The 27,274-nt window shown below is 43.7% G+C and overlaps 1 protein-coding gene across 2 annotated transcripts in view; it reads right to left on the bottom strand.

Moving 5' to 3' along the window:
• The window catches only part of SLC17A5 (solute carrier family 17 member 5), a 75,888-nt gene that overhangs the window by 24,650 nt on the left and 23,964 nt on the right, over nt 1-27,274 (bottom strand). The window contains exons 1-5 of one of the 2 annotated variants that reach the window (XM_069726558.1): nt 25,581-25,679; nt 24,003-24,199; nt 16,607-16,840; nt 6,444-6,531; nt 6,105-6,191 (exon numbers count right to left, since the gene is read on the bottom strand). In XM_069726558.1, coding sequence (XP_069582659.1) covers nt 6,105-6,191; nt 6,444-6,531; nt 16,607-16,840; nt 24,003-24,199; nt 25,581-25,605 — 631 coding nt within the window. In that variant the 5' untranslated portion in view covers nt 25,606-25,679. Of the gene's footprint in view, nt 1-6,104; nt 6,192-6,443; nt 6,532-16,606; nt 16,841-24,002; nt 24,200-25,580; nt 25,680-27,274 lie in introns of those variants that run through there. The other variant, XM_069726557.1, reaches the window with a different exon arrangement.

Genomic DNA, 27,274 nt, shown 5'->3' with positions numbered 1-27,274 from the left:
CTAATTTGCAACGCATGTTTTCTCTGAAACGCTGCTGCAATAACGCAGTGGGTGCTGCTCGTGGTTCGGACAGCATGGATCAGCTGATAGAATACTTGAGTATAAGCCGAGGCACCTAATTTTGCCACGGAAAACTGGGTAAGCTTATTGCTTATTGACTCGAGTATAATCCGGACATGCATTGTCCCATTATCCCTGTCCTGCTCTGTGTGGCTCCCCCGGTCCCGCATGGCTTACAACCCCCACCCCTCACCTTCCTTGTGCCGTCGCTGCATCTCCGTTGTCCTGGAGAGGAAGCTCTCCCTGTGCTCAGCGGTCACGTGGTACCGCTCATTGAGGCAATGAGTATGCGCTCCATGCCTATGGGAGTGGAGATGCATGCATATTCATTACGTTAATGAGCAGTACCATGTGACCGCTGAGCACAGGAAGAGCTGCCGGCGCGGGGACGGAGATGCAGCGACAGTGCGAGGAGGGGGGGGGGTTTGATTTCTTCTGTTAGCCGGCGGCTGCAGCTGTTACTGTGCCACAGCCGCCAGCTCCTGCCGCTGCTCCGCCGCTCTCACTCCCCCACCAGCTTTCTGGACAATGACTCATGTATAAGCCGAGGGGGCCGTTTTCAGCAATAAAAAAATGTATTGAGTATATGCGGTATGCTTGTGATCTTAAAGGGAGCATAAGTATGCAGAAGAAAGTACCAGAAACAAAGAAATATTTAACAACAATATGGGAGATTTAATAAAGACAATGCATGAAATAAGTGTATTATTCATGGCGTGTGGCTAGCCTTAACTCCTTCCCGACCAGGACATTTTCTTTTTCTGAGCTTTCATATTTTTCCCCCCTCTTTTCTTCCAAGGGCAATACCTTTTTTTTATTTTTTTCGGCTAAATAACCATGCGAAGTTTTGTTTTTTTGCAGGAAGAATTTTACTTTTGAATGACACCATTCATTCAATGATGCGATGAACAGGAAAGCGGAAAAAAAAATGAAGCAAAATAGTCAAAAAAAAGTGCAATACCACAATTTTTTTCTCTTTAATACACATTGTAAAAATGACCTAGAAATGTGATTCTACAGACCAGTATGATTATGGCGATAGTAAATATGCATATATATTTATTATTGTGTCGTCATTTTCCAAAAGCTATACGTTTTCAATTTTTTGTTAATGGAGCTGTGTGAAGGCCTGTTTTTTTGTGTCCTGAGTGGATTTTTTTGTCTTTCTTTTTACACCATTGTGGCGACTAAAAAAATGTAATTCTGGAGTTTTTGTTTTTTTTTCTCGTTATGCCATTTACTGATTGGTATAATTCATTTTATACACTGCTCAAAAAAAATAAAGGGGACACTAACAAATCAAAGTGGAAAATCAAATTACAGGCCGATTCAACTTCAGTGTAAATGCCTCAAGATGAGGCGTTGGTGGATGGAATGAGACATGATGTCCCAGATGTGCTTGATTGGTTTCAGGTCTGGGGATCAGGAGGGGCAAGTCCATAGTATCAATGCCTTCATCATGTGGGAACTGCTGACACACTCCTGCCATGTGAGGCCTAACATAGTCATGCATAAGGAACCCCAAAGAAATACCTCCCCACACCACAACAGCAGGAGACATTGATTCACAATCAGCGTTGCTTCATAACCGGACAGATTGATTTTATAGACGTGTGACTGACTTGAAGTTCATACGTGTTGTTTAAGTGTTCACTTTATTTTTTGGAGCAGTATATTTTGATAGAGCGGACTTTTACAAAATGTAGCAATATCCCATATGTGAATGCCTTAATTTTTAATGATGTAAATAAAAAGCGGGTTATTTAAGGTTTGGCATGTTTTATTTTTTTTATACTTTTTTTTTTATAAGAATAAATACACTAGCGCCCCACAAAGTAATTTGAGGATGAAGTAGCAAAAACAGATATACAGATTTATGTGAAAGAACTGTAAAAGAAGCCACAAAAGGAAGAATCACATTCCTAAGATATTCCAAAGTTATTTCATTACAGTCTTCCATACAAAAGTGAAACTGCATTGATAAACAATACTGCTATCAGCAATTGTCAGCAAGGACAATACCAACTGCAAAGTTGCTGTTTACTAACCACTCAACTAACATCTGCTACAGATCTGTAAATTGTTTTATTTATTGATGCGTCATTATATATTATTTGTTTATTGAAAATTTAAAACCTATATTTATTGACTTCTTAGTGCAACAGATTCTCTAGTTACTTTTTTTTTAAGTTTTATTTTGTTAGTCTTCTTAGGGAACTTAAGCCTGTGAAAATCAACGAGCCAGCATATCATATGTTAGAAAGGGGTTCAACAGTAATCGTTGTTTTAATTTCCATTTCATAAAACTTTGCAATGTATCTTTTATTGCTTCTTTCTCCTCCTCAACTGATCATTCATTCTCAATTCAAGGGTAAAATCTGTATTCAGTGATGGCCTTGCATTTTGTGGAATAAGTTTATATCGGTACCATATATGATACATAACATTCTTCGATCGCTTTTTATTATGAGTTTTTGGGAGAACTAATTAAAGCACCACTCCAGGGTTTTGTTATTTTATTTCTGCGTCAGAGTCGTGCTTTTAATCTAAGTTCCTTGACCCGAGTATAACTACTTACCAACCGCTGTCTTCAACTCTTCCCTAGGCGACACTCCGATCGTGCAACATCATCTTGTAACCGCAACTTCTGACTTGATCGGAAGTCAGAAGCTACAAGCTCAATCTCTTAAAGCGAACCTGTCACCAGGTCACGTTGGCCTTTCAGGGCTTATCTACAGCATTCGATTATGAAACCCAAAAAGGACAAAAGATGATCAAAAAGGCCAAAGGTATGGTATAAAAATCAACAACTTTATTAAATACAATCATGTTTATATAAAAACCAGAGAGGAAAAGTGGGTAAGACCACAGTGCACAAAAACAACAAGAACGGGATGGGTGAACCGCGGCTGTCAATCACATATACACAATATACAAGTAGCTAAAATACATTATATAATTATATAAGATCAATGGCTCCGTTACCCCTATGCATGGCGAAATGGAGACACTGTGTCAGCCCCGCCTCTCTTTGACGTGGACGCCGACGGGCGGGGTTTGGATCTTGAGGGCGCATGCGCCGCTCCCGCAGCAGCTTGCTTGATTCAATATTAGTCTTTGGGCCGCCGCATATTGCAGTTATTATCATACCTTCTATTTGAAGGATTATGTTTATTATTATTATATTATTACTGCGACTTTTCCAATCGACTGATATGCATTGGCACATTACATCACTTCCGGTTTTCGGTCATTGGTCGGGGCTTCTTTTTAAACCGCACGCATTCTATTGTCACCACGCCCCCTGACGAAGGCTCCGCCAAAACGCGCGTCGGGGTGATGTGGTGACCGCTGGCTTCCTCCCGCACTCCTGTTTTGCTATTACGGGCGCTTGGGCTTTACTTGATTAAGGTATACCTCAATATGTTACTATTGCTCTGCCCGCGTCTGTATTTCAGCCATTATTATTGACTGACACAGTGACTCCATTTCGCCATGCATAGGGGTAACGGAGCCATTGATCTTATATAATTATATAATGTATTTTGGCTACTTGTATATTGTGTATATGTGATTGACAGCCGCGGTTCACCCATCTCGTTCTTGTTGTTTTTGTGCACTGTGGTCTTACCCACTTTTCCTCTCTGGTTTTTATAAAAACATGATTGTATTTAATAAAGTTGTTGATTTTTATACCATACCTTTTGCCTTTTTGATCATCTTTTGTCCTTTTTGGATTTTGTTTGTTGTTCAATGATTGGCCCTCTATGAGTCCTATTTTTAAGTGACAATATGACATACTATTGATCATCTATATTTGGTCTTATACTATGTCACTTTATTTGTTGTTGGCTTTGACTTAAGCATTCTATTATGCTGTAGCGAAGCCCCCAATCTGGCCAGAAAGATAAGAAAAATAGCTTTTATTATACTCACCCGGGGGGTGGTCCGGTCCGATGGGAGTCGCAGGTCCGGGTCCGTCGCCTCCCACCTTTTGCGATGCTGCCCTCCCCCCGACATTGCACCCCTGCACAGACGTACTTGTCTTCCCTGTTGAGGGCAGAGCAAAGAACTGCAGTGTGCAGGAGCTGGGTCTCTCTGACCTTTCCCGGCGCCTGCTCACTGCAGTAGTTTGCTCTGCCCTCAACAGGGAAGAGAAGTATGTCTGCACAGGAGTGCGATGCCGGGGAGCCATGAAGCAAGCAGGAGTGCGGCGATCATAAGGAGAAGGGAGGCGCCTGCAACACCCATCGGTCCGGCCCGCCCCCTGGGTGAGTATAATGAAACTTATTTTTCCTATCTTTCAGGTTGGATTGGGGGCTTATCTACAGCATTACAGAATGTTGTAGATAAGCCCTGAAAGGTGATAGCCGTATCTTATAATGGCCAAACCTGGTGACAGGTTCGCTTTAAGGGCAGCATTGGCGGGCTGCTCTTAATCTTACAAGCTCTTAAGTCTATGAGATCCTCGTTCTGGTTCTCATAGTCTAAAGGTACCATCACACATAACGATATCGTTAACGATATTGTTGCTTTTTGTGACGTAGCAACGATATCGTTACCGAAATCGTTATGCGTGACAGCAACCAACGATCAGGCCCCTGCTGGGAGATCGTTGGTCGCTGGGGAATGATCAGAACTTTATTTTGGTCGCTGATCTCCCGCTGCCATCGCTGAATCGGCGTGTGTGACACCGATCCAGCGATGTGTTCACTGGTAACCAGGGTAAATATCGGGTTACTAAGCGCAGGGCCAAGCTTAGTAACCCGATGTTTACCCTGGTTACATTCCGGTGTCTGGTCACGTCCCTCGCCTTCAGCTTCCCACACTGACTGTGAGCGCCGGCCGTAAAGCAGAGCACAGCGGTGGCGTCACCGCTCTGCTTTACGGCCGGCCGGCGCGCCACGCACAGTCAGTGCGGGAAGCTGAAGGCGAGGGACGTGACCAGACACCGGAATGTAAGTATGTAGTGTTTTTTTTTTTACATTTACAATTGTAACCAGGGTAAACATCGGGTTACTAAGCGCGGCCCTGCGCCACGTCTTTTTAAAAATGTATTTGCTCTAACTAAAACGTTTATTTTTCCACTGACAAAGCTATAGGAGGATTTTTTTTGCCAGGTGAGTTGATATTCCATGTTGTGTGTGTCAATATAATGAAAAAAACTACATTTTGGGATGATTTTTTTTCTCTTTACAGTGTTCATTGTATGGGAGAAATAATTTGAACGTTTTATAATTTGGATTGCTCCAGAAGCGGTGATATGAATTATTTTATAATTACCGTATATTAAAAACAGCGTTTGAATTGACAAAACATTTTCCGTTTTTTTTTTTTCGCCCTAAATTTAATTTTTCTCTTTTTACAAATATTTTATTTGATTTTTTTTTTTTTTTTACTTGTCCCACTCTGGGTCTTGAACATTTACTGGTCAAATACATTACAATACATATGTAGTGCAGTATACTAAACATTTCAGTTTTACACTGTCAGGAGGCCTGTTAGGCACTGATATAAATGGGGTCTAACAGTGTAGCTGGCAGGCTTTGACACTATCTGGTAGCCTCAGATTGACAAAGCAACCATGGGCATGAGGACTGATGGAGTGAAAATAGGGATCCACCATCACTTCACAACCACCTAGATGCCGCCGTCACTATTAACCGTGACATCTAAAGGGTTAAATGTCCTTGATACGTGCGAACATCAACCGGACCTGTTGCAGCAAAGTGTCAGAAATAATATATAGCTGAAACCCGATGCGGATAATGCCGGATAAGGCTCTGGAGCTAGATTCATCACCAAGTCACGCATGGCTGATCTAGGGAACACTTTTAAGAATAAAAAAAAATATCACCATTGTGCGCAACTGTCTACAAGGTGATTAAAGCCAAACTGCCTGGAGACAACACATTTGTCGTAACATGGTCATATAGCTGCAAAAATACACTAAATATTAATCTGTGTGTGAGCAAGAAAATACTTATTTAAATATGGATGCTTTACTATGTTCTTTACACTTTCATTATTGATACCTTACTTACCAAAAATGTAGAAGACATAAATCCAGTTCATATAATAGCAGATTAAACCAGACAGAGGCAGCGATACCACTGTGCCAAGCTGAGCGCCTACAAAACAAGAAGAAAGCTGTTATCATAGCTAGGAGAAACAAAGTCGTCACTATATATCCAGTCATTTGGAATGTGCGGTTTCAATTTAGGAAAAATATATCTTTGTACAGTGTTCTATATTTACTATTCACATACATGAGCCACAATCTAAATCAACCAATCGTAGATTAATATTTTCATTCAATAAACAGCGATTTGCGGCATACAATAGTTTGTGGCTTTAATGAATATCAGTTTTCTCATACTCGCCTGCATAAGAGAGACTTAAAAGTCTGCTCCGCTCAAGAGGTGGCGCCCAGGATGACCACATTGCATGCATGGCTGGAAACGTAACACCCTGAAAAGACATTAGAAATAGATTATTTCTTCACCGAGAACATCACTTTTGTTTTTTTTACATGCGATACAAACTTGATTTTAGCCGTTTGAGACAAAGAAAAAATTGCTGCCAAGATAAACATTAGCATCAACCCATAAGTGCTGGTAAATTAAGGCTACATGACAGGTCATAGTGATCAAGCAGGTACTGACTATGCACCGCTGCAATCAGTCGCAAGAACTGACAAACACAGCCATGGAAATAGAGGTGTGTAGGTAAGGGGTGACAGAGGGAAGAGAAAAAGAAGCCCACAATCTAAAGATCACTGGATCTCATTCATCCACCCCTCAAAACTAAAATCATCCAGTACCCAAAAAATGAAGAATGTCAACACATCACACAAGAGACAAGCCCTTAGGCTGTGTGCTCACGATGAGTTTTTGACGCTGCATATGTTTGCGGAGTCAGAAATGGAGGGTCTTAAGGCCCCATCACACATAGCGAGATCGCTAGCGAGATCGCTGCTGAGTCACAAGTTTTGTGACGCAACAGCGATCTCAGTAGCGATCTCGCTATGTGTGACACGTAGCAGCGATCAGGCCCCTGCGGTGAGATCGCTGGTCGTGTCGGAATGGCCTGGGCCATTTTTTGATCGTTGAGGTCCCGCTGACATCGCTGAATCGGCGTGTGTGACGCCGATTCAGCGATGTCTTCGCTGGTAACCAGGGTAAACATCGGGTTACTAAGCGCAGGGCCGCGCTTAGTAACCCGATGTTTACCCTGGTTACCATCCTAAAAGTAAAAAAAAACAAACACTACATACTTACCTACCACTGTCTGTCCTCCAGCGCTGTGCTCTGCTCTCCTCCTGTACTGGCTGTGAGCACAGCGGCCGGAAAGCAGAGCGGTGACGTCACCGCTCTGCTTTCCAGCTGACCGACGCTCACAGCCAGTACAGGAGGAGAGCAGAGCACAGCGCTGGAGGACAGACGGCTGTAGGTAAGTATGTAGTGTTTGTTTTTTTTTTACTTTTTGGATGGTAACCAGGGTAAACATCGGGTAACTAAGCGCAGGGCCGCGCTTAGTAACCCGATGTTTACCCTGGTTACCATCCTAAAAGTAAAAAAACAAACGCTACATACTTACCTACCGCTGTCTGTCCTCCAGCGCTGTGCTCTGCTCTCCTCCTGCTCTGGCTGTGAGCGTCGGTCAGCCGGAAAGCAGAGCGGTGACGTCACCGCTCTGCTTTCTGGCTGCCCGGCGCTCACAGCCAGACCAGAGAAGCAGAGCGCCGAGGACAGACAGCGGAAGGTAAGTATGTAGCGTTTGTTTTTTTACTTTTTAGGATGGTAACCAGGGTAAACATCGGGTTACTAAGCGCGGCCCTGCGCTTAGTTACCCGATGTTTACCCTGGTTACCGGGGACCTCGGGATCGTTGCAGCGATCCGGATCGTTGTCGGTATCGCTGCAGCGTCGCTATGTGTGACGGGGCCTTTACAGTTCCAGCAAAGTAGATGGGATTTATAGAAATCTCATGCCTCTGTGCTTTTCTTTTTACTCAGCGGAAACAGACCTGTGGTACGTGTTTTAACTCTGCAACATACCAAATTCTCTCGCAGGTTCTCTTGCTCTCTTATGTGCAGATTTTTTTATCATAGACTTGCAATAGATGCAGAAAATCTGCAGATAAAAAAAAAAAAAAAAAATTGCACATACATTTGTAGTGCATATCTGCAGTGGAAACGCATCAGAACCTGGAGGAAGACATGTGGTGTCGAAACATGTCGTCCAGAAGGGATTGAATGTATGCAATATTGTAACTGAAGAAATCTGGAACTTTTTAATGGATAAATAAAAGGTATATTTTACTCCACCATTGGACTGATCGCTGGGGAAACAAAAAGTTTTTTCTTTACATGTGTGGATTTGTCCCAATCCGTTTTCCAGGCAAACTGTAACCAGAGGTTGAATATATTCCTGTTTCTTCAAAGCGGTAAGCTGGCCTTGCCAAAAACATATATATATTTTTTAGGCTGAAATTGCCCCTCTCATCATACCCAGGGGTCAGCAGGGGAGGGGAGCGGCAGCTGTCTAATAATACTGACCTGCCCTGGCGCGGTCCCTGCACATCCCTGGTTCTCCAGGTGCCGGCAGCTTCTTCCTGTAGTGAGCGGCCACATGGTACATCACATGAATATGGACCCGACTCCACTCCCATAGGGGTGGAGCTGCATATTCATTACTGTATTGAGCGGTACCATGTGACCACTCAATACAGGAAGAAGCTGCCAGCGCCAGAGAACTAGGGACTGCACCGCGCCGCAGCAGGTAAGTATAACGCAATGCGCGATAATCACCCGTTCCTCGTTCTACCGACGGCTGCCGCTGTGTCTTCCTCGTCCTCTGCAGTGACGCTCAGGTCAGATGGCGCAGTGACGCGATTAGTGTGCGCGCCGCCCTCTGCCTGAGCGTCAGTGCGGAGGACAGGGAAGACACAGCAGCGGCCGTCGGTGGAACGCGGACCGGTGAATATAGCAAGTGTCGGGGGCCTGAGAGGTGAGTGAGTATGTCATTTTTTTTTTTTTTTTTTTTTTAATCGCAGCAACAGTATATGGGGCAAATGTCTGTATGGAGCATCTTATGGGGCCCTGTGCAGCATTATATGGCGCAAATATATGTATGGGGCCATGTGCAGCATTATATGGGGCAAATATCTCTATGGGGCCATGTGCAGCATTATATGGGGCAAATATCTATATGAAGCATCTCATGGAGCCATAATCAGCATTTGTGAAGCATTAGACGGGGCAAATGTGTCTATGGAGCATCTTATAGGGCCATAATCAGCATTTGTGGAGCATTATATGGGGAAAATGTCTGTATGGAGCATCTTATTTGGCCATAATCAACATTTGTGCAGCATGACATGGGGCACATTTTAACCCCTTCATGACCCAGCCTATTTTGACCTTAAAGACCTTGCCGTTTTTTGCAATTCTGACCAGTGTCACTTCATGAGGTAATAACTCAGGAACGCTTCAATGGATCCTAGCGGTTCTGAGATTGTTTTTTCGTGACATATTGGGCTTCATGTTAGTGGTAAATTTAGGTCAATAAATTCTGTGTTTATTTAAGATAAAAACGGAAATTTGGCGAAAATTTGGAAAATTTCGCAATTTTCACATTTTGAATTTTTATTCTGTTAAACCAGAGAGTTATGTGACACAAAATAGTTAATAAATAACATTTCCCACACGTCTACTTTACATCAGCACAATTTTGGAAACAAAATTTTTTTTTGCTAGGAAGTTATAAGGGTTAAAATTTGACCAGCGATTTCTCATTTTTACAACGAAATTTACAAAACCATTTTTTTTAGGGACCACCTCACATTTGAAGTCAGTTTGAGGGGTCTAAATGGCTGAAAATACCCAAAAGTGACACCATTCTAAAAACTGCACCCCTCAAGGTGCACAAAACCACATTCAAGAAGTTTATTAACCCTTCAGGTGCTTCACAGCAGCAGAAGCAACATGGAAGGAAAAAATGAACATTTAACTTTTTAGTCACAAAAATGATTTTTCAGCAACAATTTTTTTATTTTCCCAATGGTAAAAGGAGAAACTGAACCACGTACGTTGTTGTCCAATTTGTCCTGAGTACGCTGATACCTCATATGTGGGGGTAAACCACTGTTTGGGCGCACGGCAGGGCTTGGAAGGGAAGGAGCGCCATTTGACTTTTTGAATGAAAAATTGGCTGCACTCTTTAGCGGACACCATGTCACATTTGGAGAGCCCCCGTGTGCCTAAAAATTGGAGCTCCCCCACAAGTGACCCCATTTTGGAAACTAGACGCCCCAAGGAACTTATCTAGATGCATAGTGAGCCCTTTAAACCCCCAGGTGCTTCACAAATTGATCCGTAAAAATGAAAAAGTACTTTTTTTTCACAAAAAAATTCTTTTAGCCTCAATTTTTTCATTTTCACGTGGACAACAGGATAAAATGGATCCTAAAATTTGTTTGGCAATTTCTCCTGAGTACACCGATACTTCACATGTGGGGGTAAACCACTGTTTGGGCACATGGTAAGGCTCGGAAGGGAAGGAGCGCCATTTGACTTTTTGAATGAAAAATTATCTCCATTGATAGCGGACACCATGTCGCGTTTGGAGAGACCCTGTGTGCTTAAACATTGGAGCTCCCCCACAAGTGACCCCATTTTGGAAACTGGACCCCCCAAGGAACTTATCTAGATGCCTAGTGAGCACTTTAAACCCTCAGGTGCTTCACAAATTGATCCGTAAAAATGAAAAAGTACTTTTTTTTCACAAAAAATTTATTTTCGCCTCAATTTTTTCATTTTCACATGGGCAATAGGATAAAATGGATCCTAAAATTTGTTGAGCAATTTCTCCCGAGTACGCCGATACCTCATATGTGGGGGTAAACCACTGTTTGGGCACACGGCAGGGCTCGGAAGGGAAGGCGCGCCTTTTAACTTTTTGAATGGAAAATTAGCTCCAATTGTTAGCGGACACCATGTCGCATTTGGAGAGCCCCTGTGTGCCTATGCAATGGAGCTCCCCCACAAGTGACCCCATTTTGGAAACTAGACCCCCCAAGGAACTTATCTAGATGCATACTGAGCACTTTAAACCCCCAGGTGCTTCACAGAAGTTTATAATGCAGAGCCATGAAAATAAAAAATAATTTTTCTTTTCTCAAAAATGATTTTTTAGCCTGGAATTTCCTATTTTGCCAATGGTAATAGGAGAAATTGGACCACAAATGTTGTTGTCCAGTTTGTCCTGAGTATGCAGATACCCCATATGTGGGGGTAAACCACTGTTTGGGCGCACGGCAGGGCTCAGAAGGGAAGGCACGCCATTTGGCTTTTTAAATGGAAAATTATCTCCAATCATTAGCGGACACCATGTCGCGTTTGGAGAGCCCCTGTGTGCCTAAACATTGGAGATCCCCCACAAATTACCCCATTTTGGAAACTAGACCCCCAAAGGAACTAATCTAGATGTGTAGTGAGCACTTTGAACCCTCAAGTGCTTCACAGAAGTTTATAACGCAGAGCCATGAAAATAAAAAACAAAAATTATTTTCTCAAAAATGAATTTTAGCCCGCAATTTTTTATTTTCCCAAGGGTAACAGGAGAAATTTGACCCCAAAAGTTGTTGTCCAGTTTCTCCTGAGTACGCTGATACCCCATATGTGGGGGTAAACCACTGTTTAGGCACATGCTGGGGCTCGGAAGTGAAGTAGTGACGTTTTGAAATGCAGACTTTGATGGAATGCTCTGCGGGCGTCACGTTGCGTTTGCAGAGCCCCTGATGTGGCTAAACAGTAGAAACCCCCCACAAGTGACCCCATTTTGGAAACTAGACCCCGAAAGGAACTTATCTAGATGTGAGGTGAGCACTTTGAACCCCCAAGTGCTTCACAGAAGTTCATAACACAGAGCAGTGAAAATAATAAATACGTTTTCTTTCCTCAAAAATAATTTTTTAGCCCAGAATTTTTTATTTTCCCAAGGGTTACAGGAGAAATTGGACCACAAAAGTTGTTGTCCAGTTTCTCCTGAGTACGCTGATACCCCATGTGTGGGGGTAAACCACTGTTTGGGCACACGTGGGGGCTCAGAAGGGAAGTAGTGACTTTTGAAATGCAGACTTTGATGGAATGGTCTGCGGGCGTCACATTGCGTTTGCAGAGCCCCTGGTGTGCCTAAACAGTAGAAACCCCCCACAAGTGACCCCATTTTGGAAACTAGACCCCCCAAGGAACTTATCTAGATATGTGGTGAGCACTTTGAACCCCCAAGTGCTTCACAGACGTTTACAACGCAGGGCCGTGAAAATAAAAAATCATTTTTCTTTCCTCAAAAATGATGTTTTAGCAAGCAATTTTTTATTTTCTCAAGGGTAACAGGAGAAATTGGACCCCAGTAATTGTTGCGCAGTTTGTCCTGAGTATGCTGGTACCCCATATGTGGGGGTAAACCACTGTTTGGGCACACGTCGGGGTTCGGAAGTGAGGGAGCACCATTTGAATTTTTGAATACAAGATTGGCTGGAATCAATGGTGGCGCCATGTTGCGTTTGGAGACCCCCTGAAGTGCCTAAACAGTGGAAACCCCTCAATTCTACCTCCAACACACCCCTAACCCTTATCCCAACTGTAGCCGTAACCCTAATCACAACCCTAACCCCAACACACCCCTAACCACAACCCTAACCCCAACACACCCCTAACCCTAACCACAACCCTAATTCCAACCCAACTCTAAGGCTATGTGCCAACGTTGCGGATTCGTATGAGATTTTTCAGCATCATTTTTGAAAAATCCGCGGGTAAAAGGCACTGCGTTTTACCTGTGGATTTACCGTGGATTTCCAGTGTTTTTTGTGCGGATTTCACCTGCGGATTCCTATTGAGGAACAGGTGTAAAACGCTGCGGAATCCGCACAAAGAATTGGCATGCTGCGGAAAATACAACGCAGCGTTCCCGCGCGGTATTTTCTGCACCATGGGCACAGCGGATTTGGTTTTCCATATGTTTACATGGTACTGTAAACCCGATGGAACACTGCTGCGAATCCGCAGCGGCCAATCCGCACCGTGTGCACATAGCCGAATTCTAAAGGTATGTGCACACGCTGCGGAAAACGCTGCGGATCCGCAGCAGTTTCCCATGAGTGTACAGTTCAATGTGAACCTATGGGAACCAAAAATCGCTGTACACATGCTGCGGAAAAACTGCACGGAAACGCAGCGGTTTACATTCCGCAGCATGTCACTTCTTTCTGCGGATTCCGCAGCGGTTTTAGAACTGCTCCAATAGAAAATCGCAGTTGTAAAACCGCAGTGAAATGCGCAGAAAAACCGCGGTAAATCCACGATAAATCGGCAGCGGTTTAGCACTGTGGATTTTTCAAATCCGCTGCGGAAAAATCCGCATAGGACCAGAATACGTGTGCACATACCGAAACCCTAACCCTAGCCCTAACCCTACCCCTAACCCTAACCCTAGCCCTAACCCTACCCCTACCCCTAACCCTAGCCCTAACCCTAGCCCTAACCCTACCCCTACCCCTACCCCTAACCCTACCCCTAACCCTACCCCTAACCCTAACCCTAGTTCTTACCCCAACCTTAGTGAAAAAAAAAAAATTCTTTATTTTTTTTATTGTCCCTATCTATGGGGGTGACAAAGGGGGGGGTCATTTACTATTTTTTTTATTTTGATCACTGAGATAGGATATATCTCAGTGATCAAAATTCACTCTGGAACGAATCTGCCGGCCGGCAGATTCGGCGGGCGCACTGCACATGCGCCCGCCATTTTGGAAGATGGCGGCGCCCAGGAAAGAAGACGGACGGACCTCGGGCGGCCAGGTAAGTATAAGGGGGGGGAGATCAGGGCACGGGGGGGGCGTCGGAGCACGGGGGGGTGGATCGGATCATGGGGGGGGGGTGGATCGGAACACGGGAGGGAGGATTGGAGCACGGGGGAGGATTGGAGCACGGGGTGAGGGATCGCTGTGCGGGGGGGGTGGATCGGAGCACGGGGGGGGGGTCGCTGTGTGCGGGGGGGGGATCGGAGTGCGGGGGGGTTTGATTGCAGCACAGGGGGTGTGATTGGTGCACGGGGAAGCGGACAGGAGGACGGGGGAGCGGAGCACAGGACGGAGGGGAGCGGACCACAGATCGGGGGGCTGGGGGGGCGATCGGAGGAGTGGGGTGGGTGCACATAAGTGTTTCCAGCCATGGCCGATGATACTGCAGCATCGGCCATGGCTGGATTGTAATATTTCACCAGTTTTTTAGGTGAAATATTACAAATCGCTCTGATTGGCAGTTTCACTTTCAACAGCCAATCAGAGCGATCGTAGCCACGAGGGGGTGAAGCCACCCCCCCTGGGCTAAACTACCACTCCCCCTGTCCCTGCAGATCGGGTGAAATGGGAGTTAACCCTTTCACCCGGCCTGCAGGGACGCGATCTTTCCATGACGCATATGCTGCGTCATGGGTCGGAATGGCACCGACTTTCATGACGCAGCGTATGCGTCAAAGGTCGGGAAGGGGTTAATATGGAGCATCTTATGGGGCCCATCTGGAACTTTATGGAGCATTATATGGGGCTCCTGATTCAATATGGATATTCAAAAACACTTAACCTACTGATGTCTCAATTAATTTTACTTGTATTGGTATCTATTTTTACTTTTGACATTTACCGGTAGCTGCTGCATTTTCCACCCTGGGCTTACACTGGAGTCATTAAGTTTTCCCAGTTTTTTGTGGCAAATTAGGGGAGGGGTCGGCTTATACTCGGGTCGGCTTATCCTCGAGTATATACGGTATATAACTATATCTACAGATATAGATATCTATATCTAGTTATCTATATCTATTTGGCATCGCCATAATCTTTCTGACCAGTAACACAAAGTGAGCGCTTCATAAAAATTCAATCTGGATTAAATATTTTTTCCCTCCCTTTAAAGTGAACCTGTCAGCTGATACATGATGCCCGAGGATTGGGTATCAGACACTGGCTGTACGATCTTAGACAGTTATGTTTGACTCTGAAACGCCGTGGTGGACTATACACACACGTAGACAGCGACCTGTCAATCCAGGGCGGTGGGTGGGCTAAGCCGCCTATCGGAATAATCTAAGCGTGGTCTCGGTCCCAGGTGGCTTTTTACAGTATTTTTACAGTATGATGCAATGTTTCGGATTAAAATCTACCTGGCTGATATCATACAGCCATTGTCCGATACATGCTGCCAGCGGATTGGTCAGCCTGTATAAGCTGAATCGTTCACTTTAAGGCTGTGTGCGCACATAGCAAATTTTTCGCGTTTTTTCGCTACAAAAACGCTATAAAACCGCAAAAAAAACGCTCACATTAAGCATCCTATTTAATAGAATGCAATCCGCATTTTTTGTGCACATGCTGCATTTTTTTCCGGAGCGGATTCACATTCCAGAAAAAAACGCAGCATGTTAATTAAATTTGCGGAATCGCGGGGATTCCGCACACTTAGGAATGCATTGATCTGCTTACTTCCCACATGGGGCTATGCCCACCATGCGGGAAGAATTAAAATAAAAAAATCGTGATATACTCACCTTCGATGGCCCCCGGAGTCTTCCTGCCTCTCAGCGCTGCACGCGGCCGCTTCCGTTCCTGTAGATGGTGTGTGAATGACCTGCGATGACGTCGTGGTCACATGACCACGACGGTCAGGTGACCGCGACGTCATCGAAGGTCCTGCACACACCATCTACAGGAACGGAAGCCGCTGAGGAGATCGGCTGTTTGCGGTAGGTGAGTATAACCATTTTTTAAATTTTTTTAAAATTATTTTTAACATTCTATCTTTTACTATTGATGCGGCATAGGCTGCATCAATAGTAAAAAGTTGGTCACACTTGTCAAACACTGTTTGACAAGTGTGACCAACCTGTCAATCAGCTTTCCAAGCGATGCTACAGATCGCTTTGAAAACGCTAGCATTCTGCAAGCTAATTATGCTTGCAAAACGCTAGTTTACTGCGGGAATATGCATGCCAATTCCGCATGAGATATACCCGCGGCAGGAGGCGCAGAATTTCCGCGGCAATTCTGCAACGTGTGCACTTAGCCTAAAGGAGTTTTCTCGGCTGAAAAGTCTACAGTTAGTGACCCAGTGTGACTGCTGAATTGTGATAGTGTGAAATGCAGAGTAAGCGGGTGACCATACGTATGACATTCGCACACTTTGGGTCATGTGCTGACTAGTCTCACCTAGCTTGTCAGTGTACTGCAGAGAGAAGCAGATCACAATATAGTTGGCACTTGACCGCACCCATGACAATCACATACATGTAGCCAAGTGACCTCTACTCATACCGCGAATACAAAGGAAATGCATCAGTGTGCAATGTGAACGGAGTCCTCACTAACACAAGGGTGGACCTGTCATGTATTCAAAACAAAGCTCTCACACTGGTTAGAAAACAGCTTCATATTTTCTGGTGTAAAACAAAAATTCCCCCTGAAAACAAACAAACAAAAACTCTTACCTCTCCAAGCCCTTCCAGCACTCTTACTGCTATAAGGTATCCAGCACCTAAATCCGCAGCTAATGGAGTAAGTAAAGTGAATACTGCCGTGCCCAGAATGCCGAATCCCAGCAACAGTTTGCCACCAATTCTGCCAGCCAAGTATCCACCAGGGATTTGAGTGAGAATGTATCCGTAGAAGAAGGAACTAAGTATCCAGCCTTGAGTATATGCATCCCATTCATACTTCTTGCCCTTTAAGGTATTGAAATAATAAAGTAAGCATTGACATTAACAAAGTTGTTTTTAAAAATCAATATCATGCAAAAAAAAAAAAAAAAAAAAAAACACCAACACTTCTGAGCGCTGAACTTTTTCTATAAAGCCAGAGCTGTCAATTAAACAGGGGAGGGGGTGGAGATTGAGGAAGAATAAGCAAGTGGGAAGGTGTATTTAAATGATTGACCCTGCCATGAAGCACTGAGTGCTTGCGCTTAGTCAGCAAAGAATGACTATTCATACCGAGTCCTATTAAGGGTACGTTCACATTTGCGCCTTTCGGCGCAGCGTCGTCACGCATCTCGACGCATGCGTCATGCGCCCCTATCTTTATCATTGGGGGCGCATGGACATGCGTTTTCATGCGTTTTACGACGCATGCGTCGTTTTGCCACACCTGTCGGGGCGGCAAATGTTGCATTTTTGTAGCGTCAAAATTTAAAAAAAAAAACGCGTGCGTCGCTCTTGCGTCGTCAAGTCGTTCAAAATCCCATAGAAACCAATTGACGCAAGCGACGCAAGTGCTTGCGTTGCAGTGCGTTGTGCGACGAATGCGTCGTTAAATAAAATAAATAACAAAATAAAGTGTCTAGACGGTGTCTAGACAGTGACAAAACAACCCATATATAAAATAAAGGTTGATGCATTGTTTGTCAGTTGGCTGCAGCATAGGACACACACCAGTAAAGCTCTCTCCCATCTTCTTTCAAGAGATGTAAGTATAGAATGTATTCTGCGCATTTTCTTGGTGTTTTATTTTAAAAAATTTGTATTGCAAGTTGTGGAGGTTTTATTAATGTTTGTTCTGTCCTTTAATCCGGCTATACTGTGGTTGATTAATGGAAATTGGTGTTTTTTTATTATCTGTTTCGGATGTATGTTTGGCGTTATGATGGCGTTTCATTGTCTCCGGCCTTGTTGGTTTTATTGTAAAGTATGGTGGTCTATCCAGGATTGACTTTTCTTTTCACATTTTTTTTTTTTTGTTTTCCTATGAATTTATGGGGCTTTAAATTAATTATGGGTTGTTCTGTATTGCATGTGGTTGTTCCACTGTGGGGTTTTTTTTTGGGTAGAAATGTTCTTTTTCTTATCAGGTTCTGATGTATTTCTGGGGTTATATGTAACCGAATGGCGTTATCTTGGCTTTGTTGTTTTTTAAGAAAATTGTAAAGTATGGTGGTTTATAATGGATTTCCTTTTCTTGTGGCTTTTCTGGAAATCTATAATATAATGCTGGGAGCGTCACTCTGTCCAAAGCCTTTATAGACTGCGCAAGCGCAGTCTGGACCCCACAGAGTGACGCTCCCAGGAGATTGCGGTATGCGTAAACATTGAACGCACACCGCGATCTCCAACGGAGAGGCAGGGACCGCCAGGAGGGTAAGTATCGGCTATATTCACCTGTCCCCCGTTCCAGCGCTGCGTGCGGCTCCGTCTCCGTGTCCCGGTCATCTGCCTGTGACGTTAAGTTCAGAGGGCGCGATGAAGCGCTTAATGCGCGCCGCCCTCTGACTGACCAGTCACAGCCAGAGGACCCGGAAGATGGCGGCGCGCAGCGGTGGAACGGGGCCAGGTGATATAGCAAGTGTCGGGGGCCTGAGCTAGCGGCGATACCGGCACCTGACCCCCACAGCGCGCCGGTGTCCCCGCCTGCTCAGGCCCCCCAGCACTCGACGCCCAGCAACGATAGGTGAGTATGGTATTTTTTTTTTTTTATATATATATTGCAGCAGCATACGGGGCATATACAATGGAGCATCTTATGGGGGCCATCAACCATAATGGAGCAGTGTACGGGGGCATATACCATGGAGCATCTTATGGGGGCCATCAACCTTTATGGAGCAGTGTACGGGGGCATATACCATGGAGCATCTTATGGGGGCCATAAACCTTTATGGAGCAGTGTACGGGGGCATATACCATGGAGCATCTTATGGGGGCCATAAACCATAATGGAGCAGTGTACGGGGGCATATACCATGGAGCATCTTATGGGGCCATCAACCATAATGGAGCAGTGTACGAGGGCATATACTATGGAGCATTTTATGGGGGCCATAAATCTTTATGGAGCAGTGTACGGGGCATATACTATGGAGCATCTTATGGGGGCCATAAACCTTTATGGAGCAGCGTATGGGGCATATGGATGGGAGCAGCAAATTAAAGAACGGTGGCGCAGGATGGGAGCAGCACATGACAGAACGGGGGTGCAGGATGGCAGCAGCACATGACAGAACAGGGGGTGCAGGATGGAAGCAGCACATGACAGAACGGGGGAGCAGGATGGGAGCAGCACATGACAGGATGGGGGCGCAGGATGAGAGCAGCAAATGACAGAATGGAGGCGCGGGATGGGTGCAGCACATGTCAGAATGGAGGCGCAGGATGGGTGCAGCACATGTCAGAATGGAGGCGCAGGATGGGTGCAGCACGTCAGAATGGAGGCGTAGGATGGGTGCAGCACATGTCAGAATTGGGGAGCAGGATCGGAGCAGCACATGTCAGAATGGGGGCGCAGGATGGGAGCAGCACATGACAGGATGGGGACGCAGGATGGAGCAGCACATGACAGGATGGGGACGCAGGATGGGTGCAGCACATGACAGGATGGGGACGCAGGATGGAGCAGCACATGACAGGATGGGGACGCAGGATGGAGCAGCATATGACAGGATGGGGACGCAGGATGGAGCAGCACATGACAGGATGGAGACCATATAACAATATAAATGCTCGCCACCCGGGCGTAGAACGGGTTCAATAGCTAGTAAATTATTTATTTAAAACAAAAAGGTATATTTGTTATTTTTTGATTTTTTTCATAGTGGCTGTTTATTTTTTGGTTATCTTTTCTGGGAATTTTTGTATTCTGTTTTTGCTGTACTCTGCCATTGTGTCGTCTCTGCCATTGTTTTTTTTTCAATGTATGGCGGTGTTTGCTCAGCGCTTGTTCTGTTGGCATTGTACTATGAGTGCACTGTTCGTTGTGGTCGTAATGTTTATTTATGGATTTTAGGTTATTTTCTTCTATGTGGCTGAGGATTCTGTTAATGTAATAATTTTTTAACTTTTTCCTTACAGAATTTATCTTGCAAAACCATGGCCAGCGACTCAAACCACACAACACCGCAGGGGAGTTCGGTGAGTACATGATCTAAATTTTTAGGGTAACAGGAGAAATTGGACCCCAAAAGTTGTTGTCCAATCCAAACCCTAACCCTAACTTTAGCCCCAACCCTAACTCTAACTTTAGCCCCAACCCTAACTGTAGCCTTAACCCTAGCCCCAACCCTAACGGGAAAATGGAAATACATTTTTTTAATTTTTTAATTTTTCCCTAACTAAGGGGGTGATGAAGGGGGGTTTGATTTACTTTTATAGCGGGTTTTTTAGCGGATTTTTATGATTGGCAGCCGTCACACACTGAAAGACGCTTTTTATTGCAAAAAATATTTTTTGCGTTACCACATTTTGAGAGCTATAATTTTTCCATATTTGAGTCCACAGAATCATGTGAGGTCTTGTTTTTTGCGGGACGAGTTGACGTTTTTATTGGTAACATTTTCGGGCACGTGACATTTTTTGATCGCTTTTTATTCCGATTTTTGTGATGCAGAATGACCAAAAACCAGCTATTCATGAATTTCTTTTGGGGGAGGCGTTTATACCGTTCCGCGTTTGGTAAAATTGATAAAGCAGTTTTATTCGACGGGTCAGTACGATACTAAATATATGTACTTTTATTGTTTTTTTTTTTATTTAGATAAAGAAATGTATTTATGGCAATAATATTTTTTTTTCTTTTCTTTATTTAGGAATTATTTTTTTTTATTTTTATTTTTTACGCATGTGGGAATTTTTTTAAAAAACTTTTTTACTTTGTCCTGGGGGGGGGGGGGGGGGGGAGGTGGGGAACATCACAGATCACTGATCTGACAGTTTGCACAGCACTCTGTCAGATCAGTGATCCGACTTAGAGCACTGCAGGCTTACCAAGCGCCTGCTCTGAGCAGGCACTTGGTAAGCCACCTCCCTCCCTGCAGGACCCGGATGCCGCGGCCATCTTGGATCCGGGCCTGCTACAGGGAGGGAGGTAAGGAGATCACATCGCGTTGCTGCGGGGGTCTCAGGGAAGCCCGCAGGGAGCCCCCTCCATGCGCGATGCTTCCCTATACCGCCCGCACACCGCAATCATGTTTGATCGCGGTGTGCCGGGGGTTAATGTGTCGGGGCGGTCCGTGACCGCTCCTGGCACATAGCACCGGATGTCAGCTGCGATAGGCAGCTGACACCCGGCCGCGCCCCCCCCCCCCCATGAGCGCGGCCGATCACGCTGGATGTACTATTCCGTCATTTGGAATTAGGGCCCACCCCACATGGACGGAATAGTACGTCCGATGGCAGAAAGGGGTTAAAATACTTTTTTTTCTGGCTGTCTTTTTTTTAACCCATTAATAACTATAGGATTAATAATGGATAGGTGTCTTATTGACACCTCCATTATTAACCATGCTTAATGTCACCTTACAATCAATGGTGACATTAACCCCTTATTACCCCATATGGCAGTGGGAAGAGAGAGGCTAAGTGCCAGAATTACAGTGTACAGATGCGCCAATTCTGGGGAGGCTGGGTGCTGGTATTTTTAGCCGGGGGGGAAGCCCAATAACCATGGCCTTTTTTTAGGCTATGAATTAGCCCGCAGCTGTCTGCATAGCCTTTCTGACTATAAATTATAGGGGTGTCCCCATGTCATTTTTCTTGGGGTCCCCCTATTTTAATAGCCAGTAAAGGCTAAATATACAGCTCCAGGCTGATATTCATAGGCTCGGAAGCTCCATGTGTTTTAACCCATTCCCAGACTAGAAATATTGGTCCCAGGCCGTCGGCTTTCCCTCTCTGGCACAGAAAATTGTGCGGGAGCCCACGACATTTTTCTTTTAAATTGAAGATATTGCGTGCAGATTTTGTGTGTATGTGTGTGTGTGTCTCTTTAACTATTTACGTACCATTTTTTCTATTATCTATCTATATCTGTCTGTGTAAACACTATTCTTCCATGTAGTATGTGAAATAAGAGGTTGGACAAAGAAATGACATCACAATTTTTTTTAAGTAATAGATCTTTATTTAGGTTATAAAACCGAATACAAATCCGTATGAAAAAACGCATCAAATCCGCACAGATTTTTACCTGCGTGTTCCGCCAAGAGGTGCAGATTCTGTGCAAAAAATTTTGAAGGCAAATCTGCAACATGTGCACATACTCTGAGCGTCTCCGCAAGATAAATAGACATGCTGCAGTCTATAAAGACGCGCTGCATGTCCGATTATGCAGGTTTGCCACCTGCGTTTTTGTACGCATAGCGGAGATGGGATTTCATAAAATCTCCTTAACTATGCTGTAACATCTGGACGTGCGGATTGGACGCTGCGGCTGTATACAGCGTCCAAGCCGCAGTAAATACTGAAGGAATAGGCCCCGTGGAAACATACCCTAAAAGCAGTACGAGTGATGTCAGCGCCACCCCTTGATGATGATTCGTTTGAGGGCGGTAATATGTGCTCTTAGGCTATGTGCACATGTATTCTGGTCCACTGCGGATTTTTCCGCAGCGAATATGATAAATCCGCAGTGCAAAAGCGCTGCGGATTTATTGCATTTTTTCTGCGGATTTCACTGCGGTTTTACAACTGCGGTTTTCTATTGGAGCAGTTGTAAAACCGCTGCGCAATCCGCAGAAAGAAGTGACATGCTGCGGAATGTAAACCGCTGCGTTTCCGTACGTTTTTTTCCGCAGCATGTGCACAGCGTTTTTTTGTTTCACATAGGTTTACATTGTACTGTAAACTCATGGGAAACTGCTGTGGACCCGCAGCTGCGGAAATGCTACAGATACAAAGCAAAATCCGCATCGTGTGCACATACCCTTACACATGACTCTGACTTTAAAAGTTGGGAGTTATGCCCTTCTGTGACTCTGCTTATAAGCCGTGATCCCACCACTTTTTTACTGTCTGGGAAAGGGGCCCAATTAGGACTTTTGCAAATAAGGTCCTCAGAGGACCTTATTTGTTTTGAATGAGGGAATTATTTATTTGGATTGGAGCACCTTTAGTTTTTTTTTTTTTTTTGGGGGTGGGGTGTTACTTTAAAGGGGGCACCCTGGGTCGCTTATTACTTGAAGGGGGCACTTGGGACATTCTAACATTCAGAGCATATGGGACTTTATTACTGTCATGTACACGGGTCTTATTACTATTATTTAAAGATTGGGTTAATAATAATAAATCATTTTATTTATATAGAGTCAACACATTACATAAAATTATTATTATCCCAACCTTTAAATAATAGTAATAAGGCTTGTATACATGACAGTAATAATGTCCCATATGTTTTGAAGGTTATAATGTCCAAAGTGCCCCCTTCAAGTAATGAACCGTGTTTCACTACAATATAGTCACTGTATGGGGGCCGATATCGATCTTTTTAATAGTGTGGGGATTTTTATGTTTTTTTTTATTTAACAGTTCGCTTACGGTAAATTTAGCCATCATGTAGTGGTAGGTGTACAGTTGTATTAGGTAATATTGGTCAGTGTGTGTATATTAGACCATTAATAAAACGACTACAGAGTGCTTTAGTACGTAGGTAATGTTCAGTTCTGGCTTAGCAGCAACATTCGGCCCCTGATCTTTTAAGACTTTTAAGACCCCAGAAACACTCCTGAGTAAAATCACCAGGTCATTTTTATTTTTTTTTTTTTATAGAAAAGAGAATGTTTTGTTTTTAAAACAGCAGCATAATTGCTGCCTTTTTGTGAATTCCATCCCATTTGGAATCACTTCCCATTTTCAGTACATTATATGATAAAATAAATGGTGTCATTCAAAATGGAAAAAATTTTTACCCACAAATGACTTAATGGGAAAATAAAGTTACGGTATAACTCTTGGAAAGGAGAGAAGGAAAAAAAAACTTAAAGAAAATAAAAACGGTTGAGTCTGAAAGGGTTTAAGTAAGAAAGAGGCAGAAGTAATAAAGCACAATTCAGAAATCATGCACAGATTCCTTTGTGATTGACCCAAGAGTAAAAGTACACTGTAATAATGGAAGTTTTCTTACCGTGGAGTTATGCGGTTTGCTGGGTCCAGTTGAATGGTCAGGGCACACGTTGGCACTTCCGTTTACTCGTTCACTCGATGTTGAGTTGACCATATCCACCAGAGCTACACTTAAATTGACCCGTAGTGCGTACAACATGAAGAAGCCCAGTAATGCCAGTACTGCCAAGTTGTAGCGAGCAGAACAACATGCCGGCACTGTAACACAAGACATCATTGGTGTGAACGGCCACGGAGAGTAAAAGGTAGAGATTGTGTGTACGAGCAGCCAGGAGGGTAAGGCTTCCAGCCCAGCTAATGATGACATTCACTGTTCTGTTTGCTTAGTAGACTAATAGCTTGTTATGTGCACAGAGAGCATGCAAGGCAGTCATAAACACGGATGTAACTGACTGCATGAGGAAAAGGTGGACTCGCATACACGTCAGTGATGACCCCTATAGGGGACGCAGCCATGATACAGTGCTCAGAATATTACTGTAAAAGGTCATTCCAGCCATCTGTGAATATAGTACAGGCCCTCCCATCAGAATTCTCTACGGTAATTTACTTGTATAATCTCATTTTTCTGCGGTGTCCCGTGTTCTGGTGGTGAGCATGGGAGTGCATATTTTATAAGCTGTTCATAAAGGGACAGCAATAAGAGGCAACAGTTTACAGGGAAAACCCACTGAGTTTTTTTTCAATACATAACATCAAATTCCCTGCGTGGATTTATATGTTGGCTACCCGTGAACATCACTGGAGAAAACGTACTGCACACTGTGCTATCCAATTCAATATACAACATATGTAGAAGGCTCAGAACCTACCTTAGTAGAAGTCATTCGTTAGAAATGGATTTCGTGTTTAAAAAAAAAAAAAAAAAAAAGATTTGCAGGACGTCAAGTCTGTGGCTGCCAAACCAGAAGCCTGTGAAACTCCTCCGACAAGCCTCTTCTGATTGGTAGGCTCAGTACAACGTCATCATTGTGACGCACACATTACGTCATTCCGGGTCCACTAATCACAAGAGTCCCCGGGAATGCCGCCAAGAAAGAGGAGGTTCAAAGGGCTCTGGTTCGGTGGCCATGGACTACTGACCATGTGGCTGCTGGAACAGGCTCGTGTATTTTCGTAGAGTATTCAGGGGTAGGCATACATTTTTAATCAAGCCACAAACACTAAACATTTCAATCAGAATCATTTTTAAAAACCTGTCCTTAAATAATATACATTTTCATATAATATGAATGATTTCTGTATATTCGTAGTAAACTCAGCACAAGTGTCTGAATTTTTACAGATAGGAAATAAGCAGGCATTGTTAATAAATGCTGTTCAAAAAGTAGCTAAGAATAATTTTATTGACCAGATAAAATGAGCAGTAAACATAAAACCATAAAGACTGCATCGTCCATAAAGCTGCCCATCAATATGAGGACACAGGAGCCATTAAGGGTCGCAGCCATCAGATGAGCCATCTGCTGGATTTGCCTGTGCATTTTGCTATATACTACGAGATTGAGAAGCTGTCGCAACTAATTCAGAATTATTATGTAATAAACAATTATCACAGAATTAAATAATTTTGTCTTACTTTTTTGGCTCTTGCAGAGGATCATATTGGCGCATCATCTGCTAACTGAATACTTTACTGGTTTCATCGCACTAGTTAATGCTTAGCAATGGGCTGAACGTTGCAGAGGAACCGAGAAGCTAATTAAAAAGGGAAACCGGCAGGTCTGGTTTATCTTACAAGGTTAATGAAATATGACAGTTACTGTTTGTTTAAAGATATGAAAATGTGAGACAAACTGCCTTTTTTCTATGTGTGAATGATGAAGAGCAATTTTAAAGACTGTCAGCACAGACTGATTGCTCAAACTAAGTTCCGCCACTCGGGGCTTCATGGCAGGGCCAATCATTTAAATACACCTTCCTACCTGCTTGTTGTCCCTGTATCTCCAGGGTTAAAAGTTGATCAGCAATTTCTCATTTTTCCAATAAAACAACTTTGAAGTGGGTTTGAGGGGCTATGTGAATTCCCAGAAGTGACAACATTTTAAATACTGCACCTCTCAAAGTGCTCAAAACCACCTTCAAGAAGTTTATTAACCCTTCAGGTGTGTCACTGAATTAAAGCAATGTGGAAGAAAAAAATGAAAATTTTACCTTTTCCCACAAAAATGTTGTTAAACTTTAGCCTCAAACTTTTCACTTTAGCAAGGGTAACAGGAGAAAATGGGCCATACAATTTGTTGAGTGATTTCTCCTGAGTACACCGATATCCCCTATGTGGTAAAAAACTACTGTTTGGGTGCACAGCAGGGCTTGGACGTGAAGGAGCGCCGTTTGATTTTTGAAACACAAAATTGGCTGGAACAGACGGCGAACGCCAAGTCACATTTGCAGAGCCCCTGAGGTGCTTAAACAGTGAAAACCCACCACAGGAGATGTCATTTTGGAAACTACACTCCTCAAGGAATTTATTTGAAGGTGTGCTGAGCACCTTGAACCCACATGTGCCTCATAGAATTTTATAACGTTGAGCCGTGTAAATAAAACTATATATTTTTCCCACAAAAATGTCGTTTTGGCCTCATATTATTCATTTTCACAAGAGCAACAGGAAAATATTGACTGCATTACTGTTTGGTTGCACAGACAGGCTCGGAAGGGAAGGAGATTCATTTCAATTTTGGAGCGCCATTTTGGGTGGAATAGATTGCAGATGTCATGTCACATTTGAACAGCCCCTAACATGCCAAAACAGCAGAAACCCCCAGAAATTACCCCATTTTTTTAATCTACACCTCCAAGAATTCATCTACAATTTTTAAACCTCAGGCGGAACACTACACTGCGTGTAGAATTATTAGGCAAGTTGTATTTTAGAGGATTATTTTTATTATTGATCAACAACTACGTTCTCAATTAACCCAAAAGACTCAAATATCAAAGCTTAATATTTTTGGAAGTTGGAGTGGGTTTTTTTTTTAGATTTGGCTATCTTAGGAGGATATCTGTTTGTGGAGGTAACTATTACTGTGCAGAATTATTAGGCAACTTAATAGAAACCAAATATATTCCCATCTCACCTGTTTATTTTCACCAGGTACACCAATAGCACTGCACAAAATTTAGAAATAAACATTTCTGACATGCAAAAACAAAACCCCAAAAAATTAGTGATCAATACAGCCACCTTTCTTTATGATGACACTCAGCAGCCTTCCATCCATAGATTCTGTCAGTTGCTTGATCTGTTTATGATCAATATTGCGTGCCGCA

The sequence above is a fragment of the Ranitomeya imitator genome, chromosome 5 (assembly GCF_032444005.1).
Source record: "Ranitomeya imitator isolate aRanImi1 chromosome 5, aRanImi1.pri, whole genome shotgun sequence".
Classification (NCBI taxonomy): domain Eukaryota; kingdom Metazoa; phylum Chordata; class Amphibia; order Anura; family Dendrobatidae; genus Ranitomeya; species Ranitomeya imitator.
The sequence above is the reverse complement of the archived record's forward strand: the minus strand, read 5'-3'. Positions and strand labels throughout refer to the sequence as shown.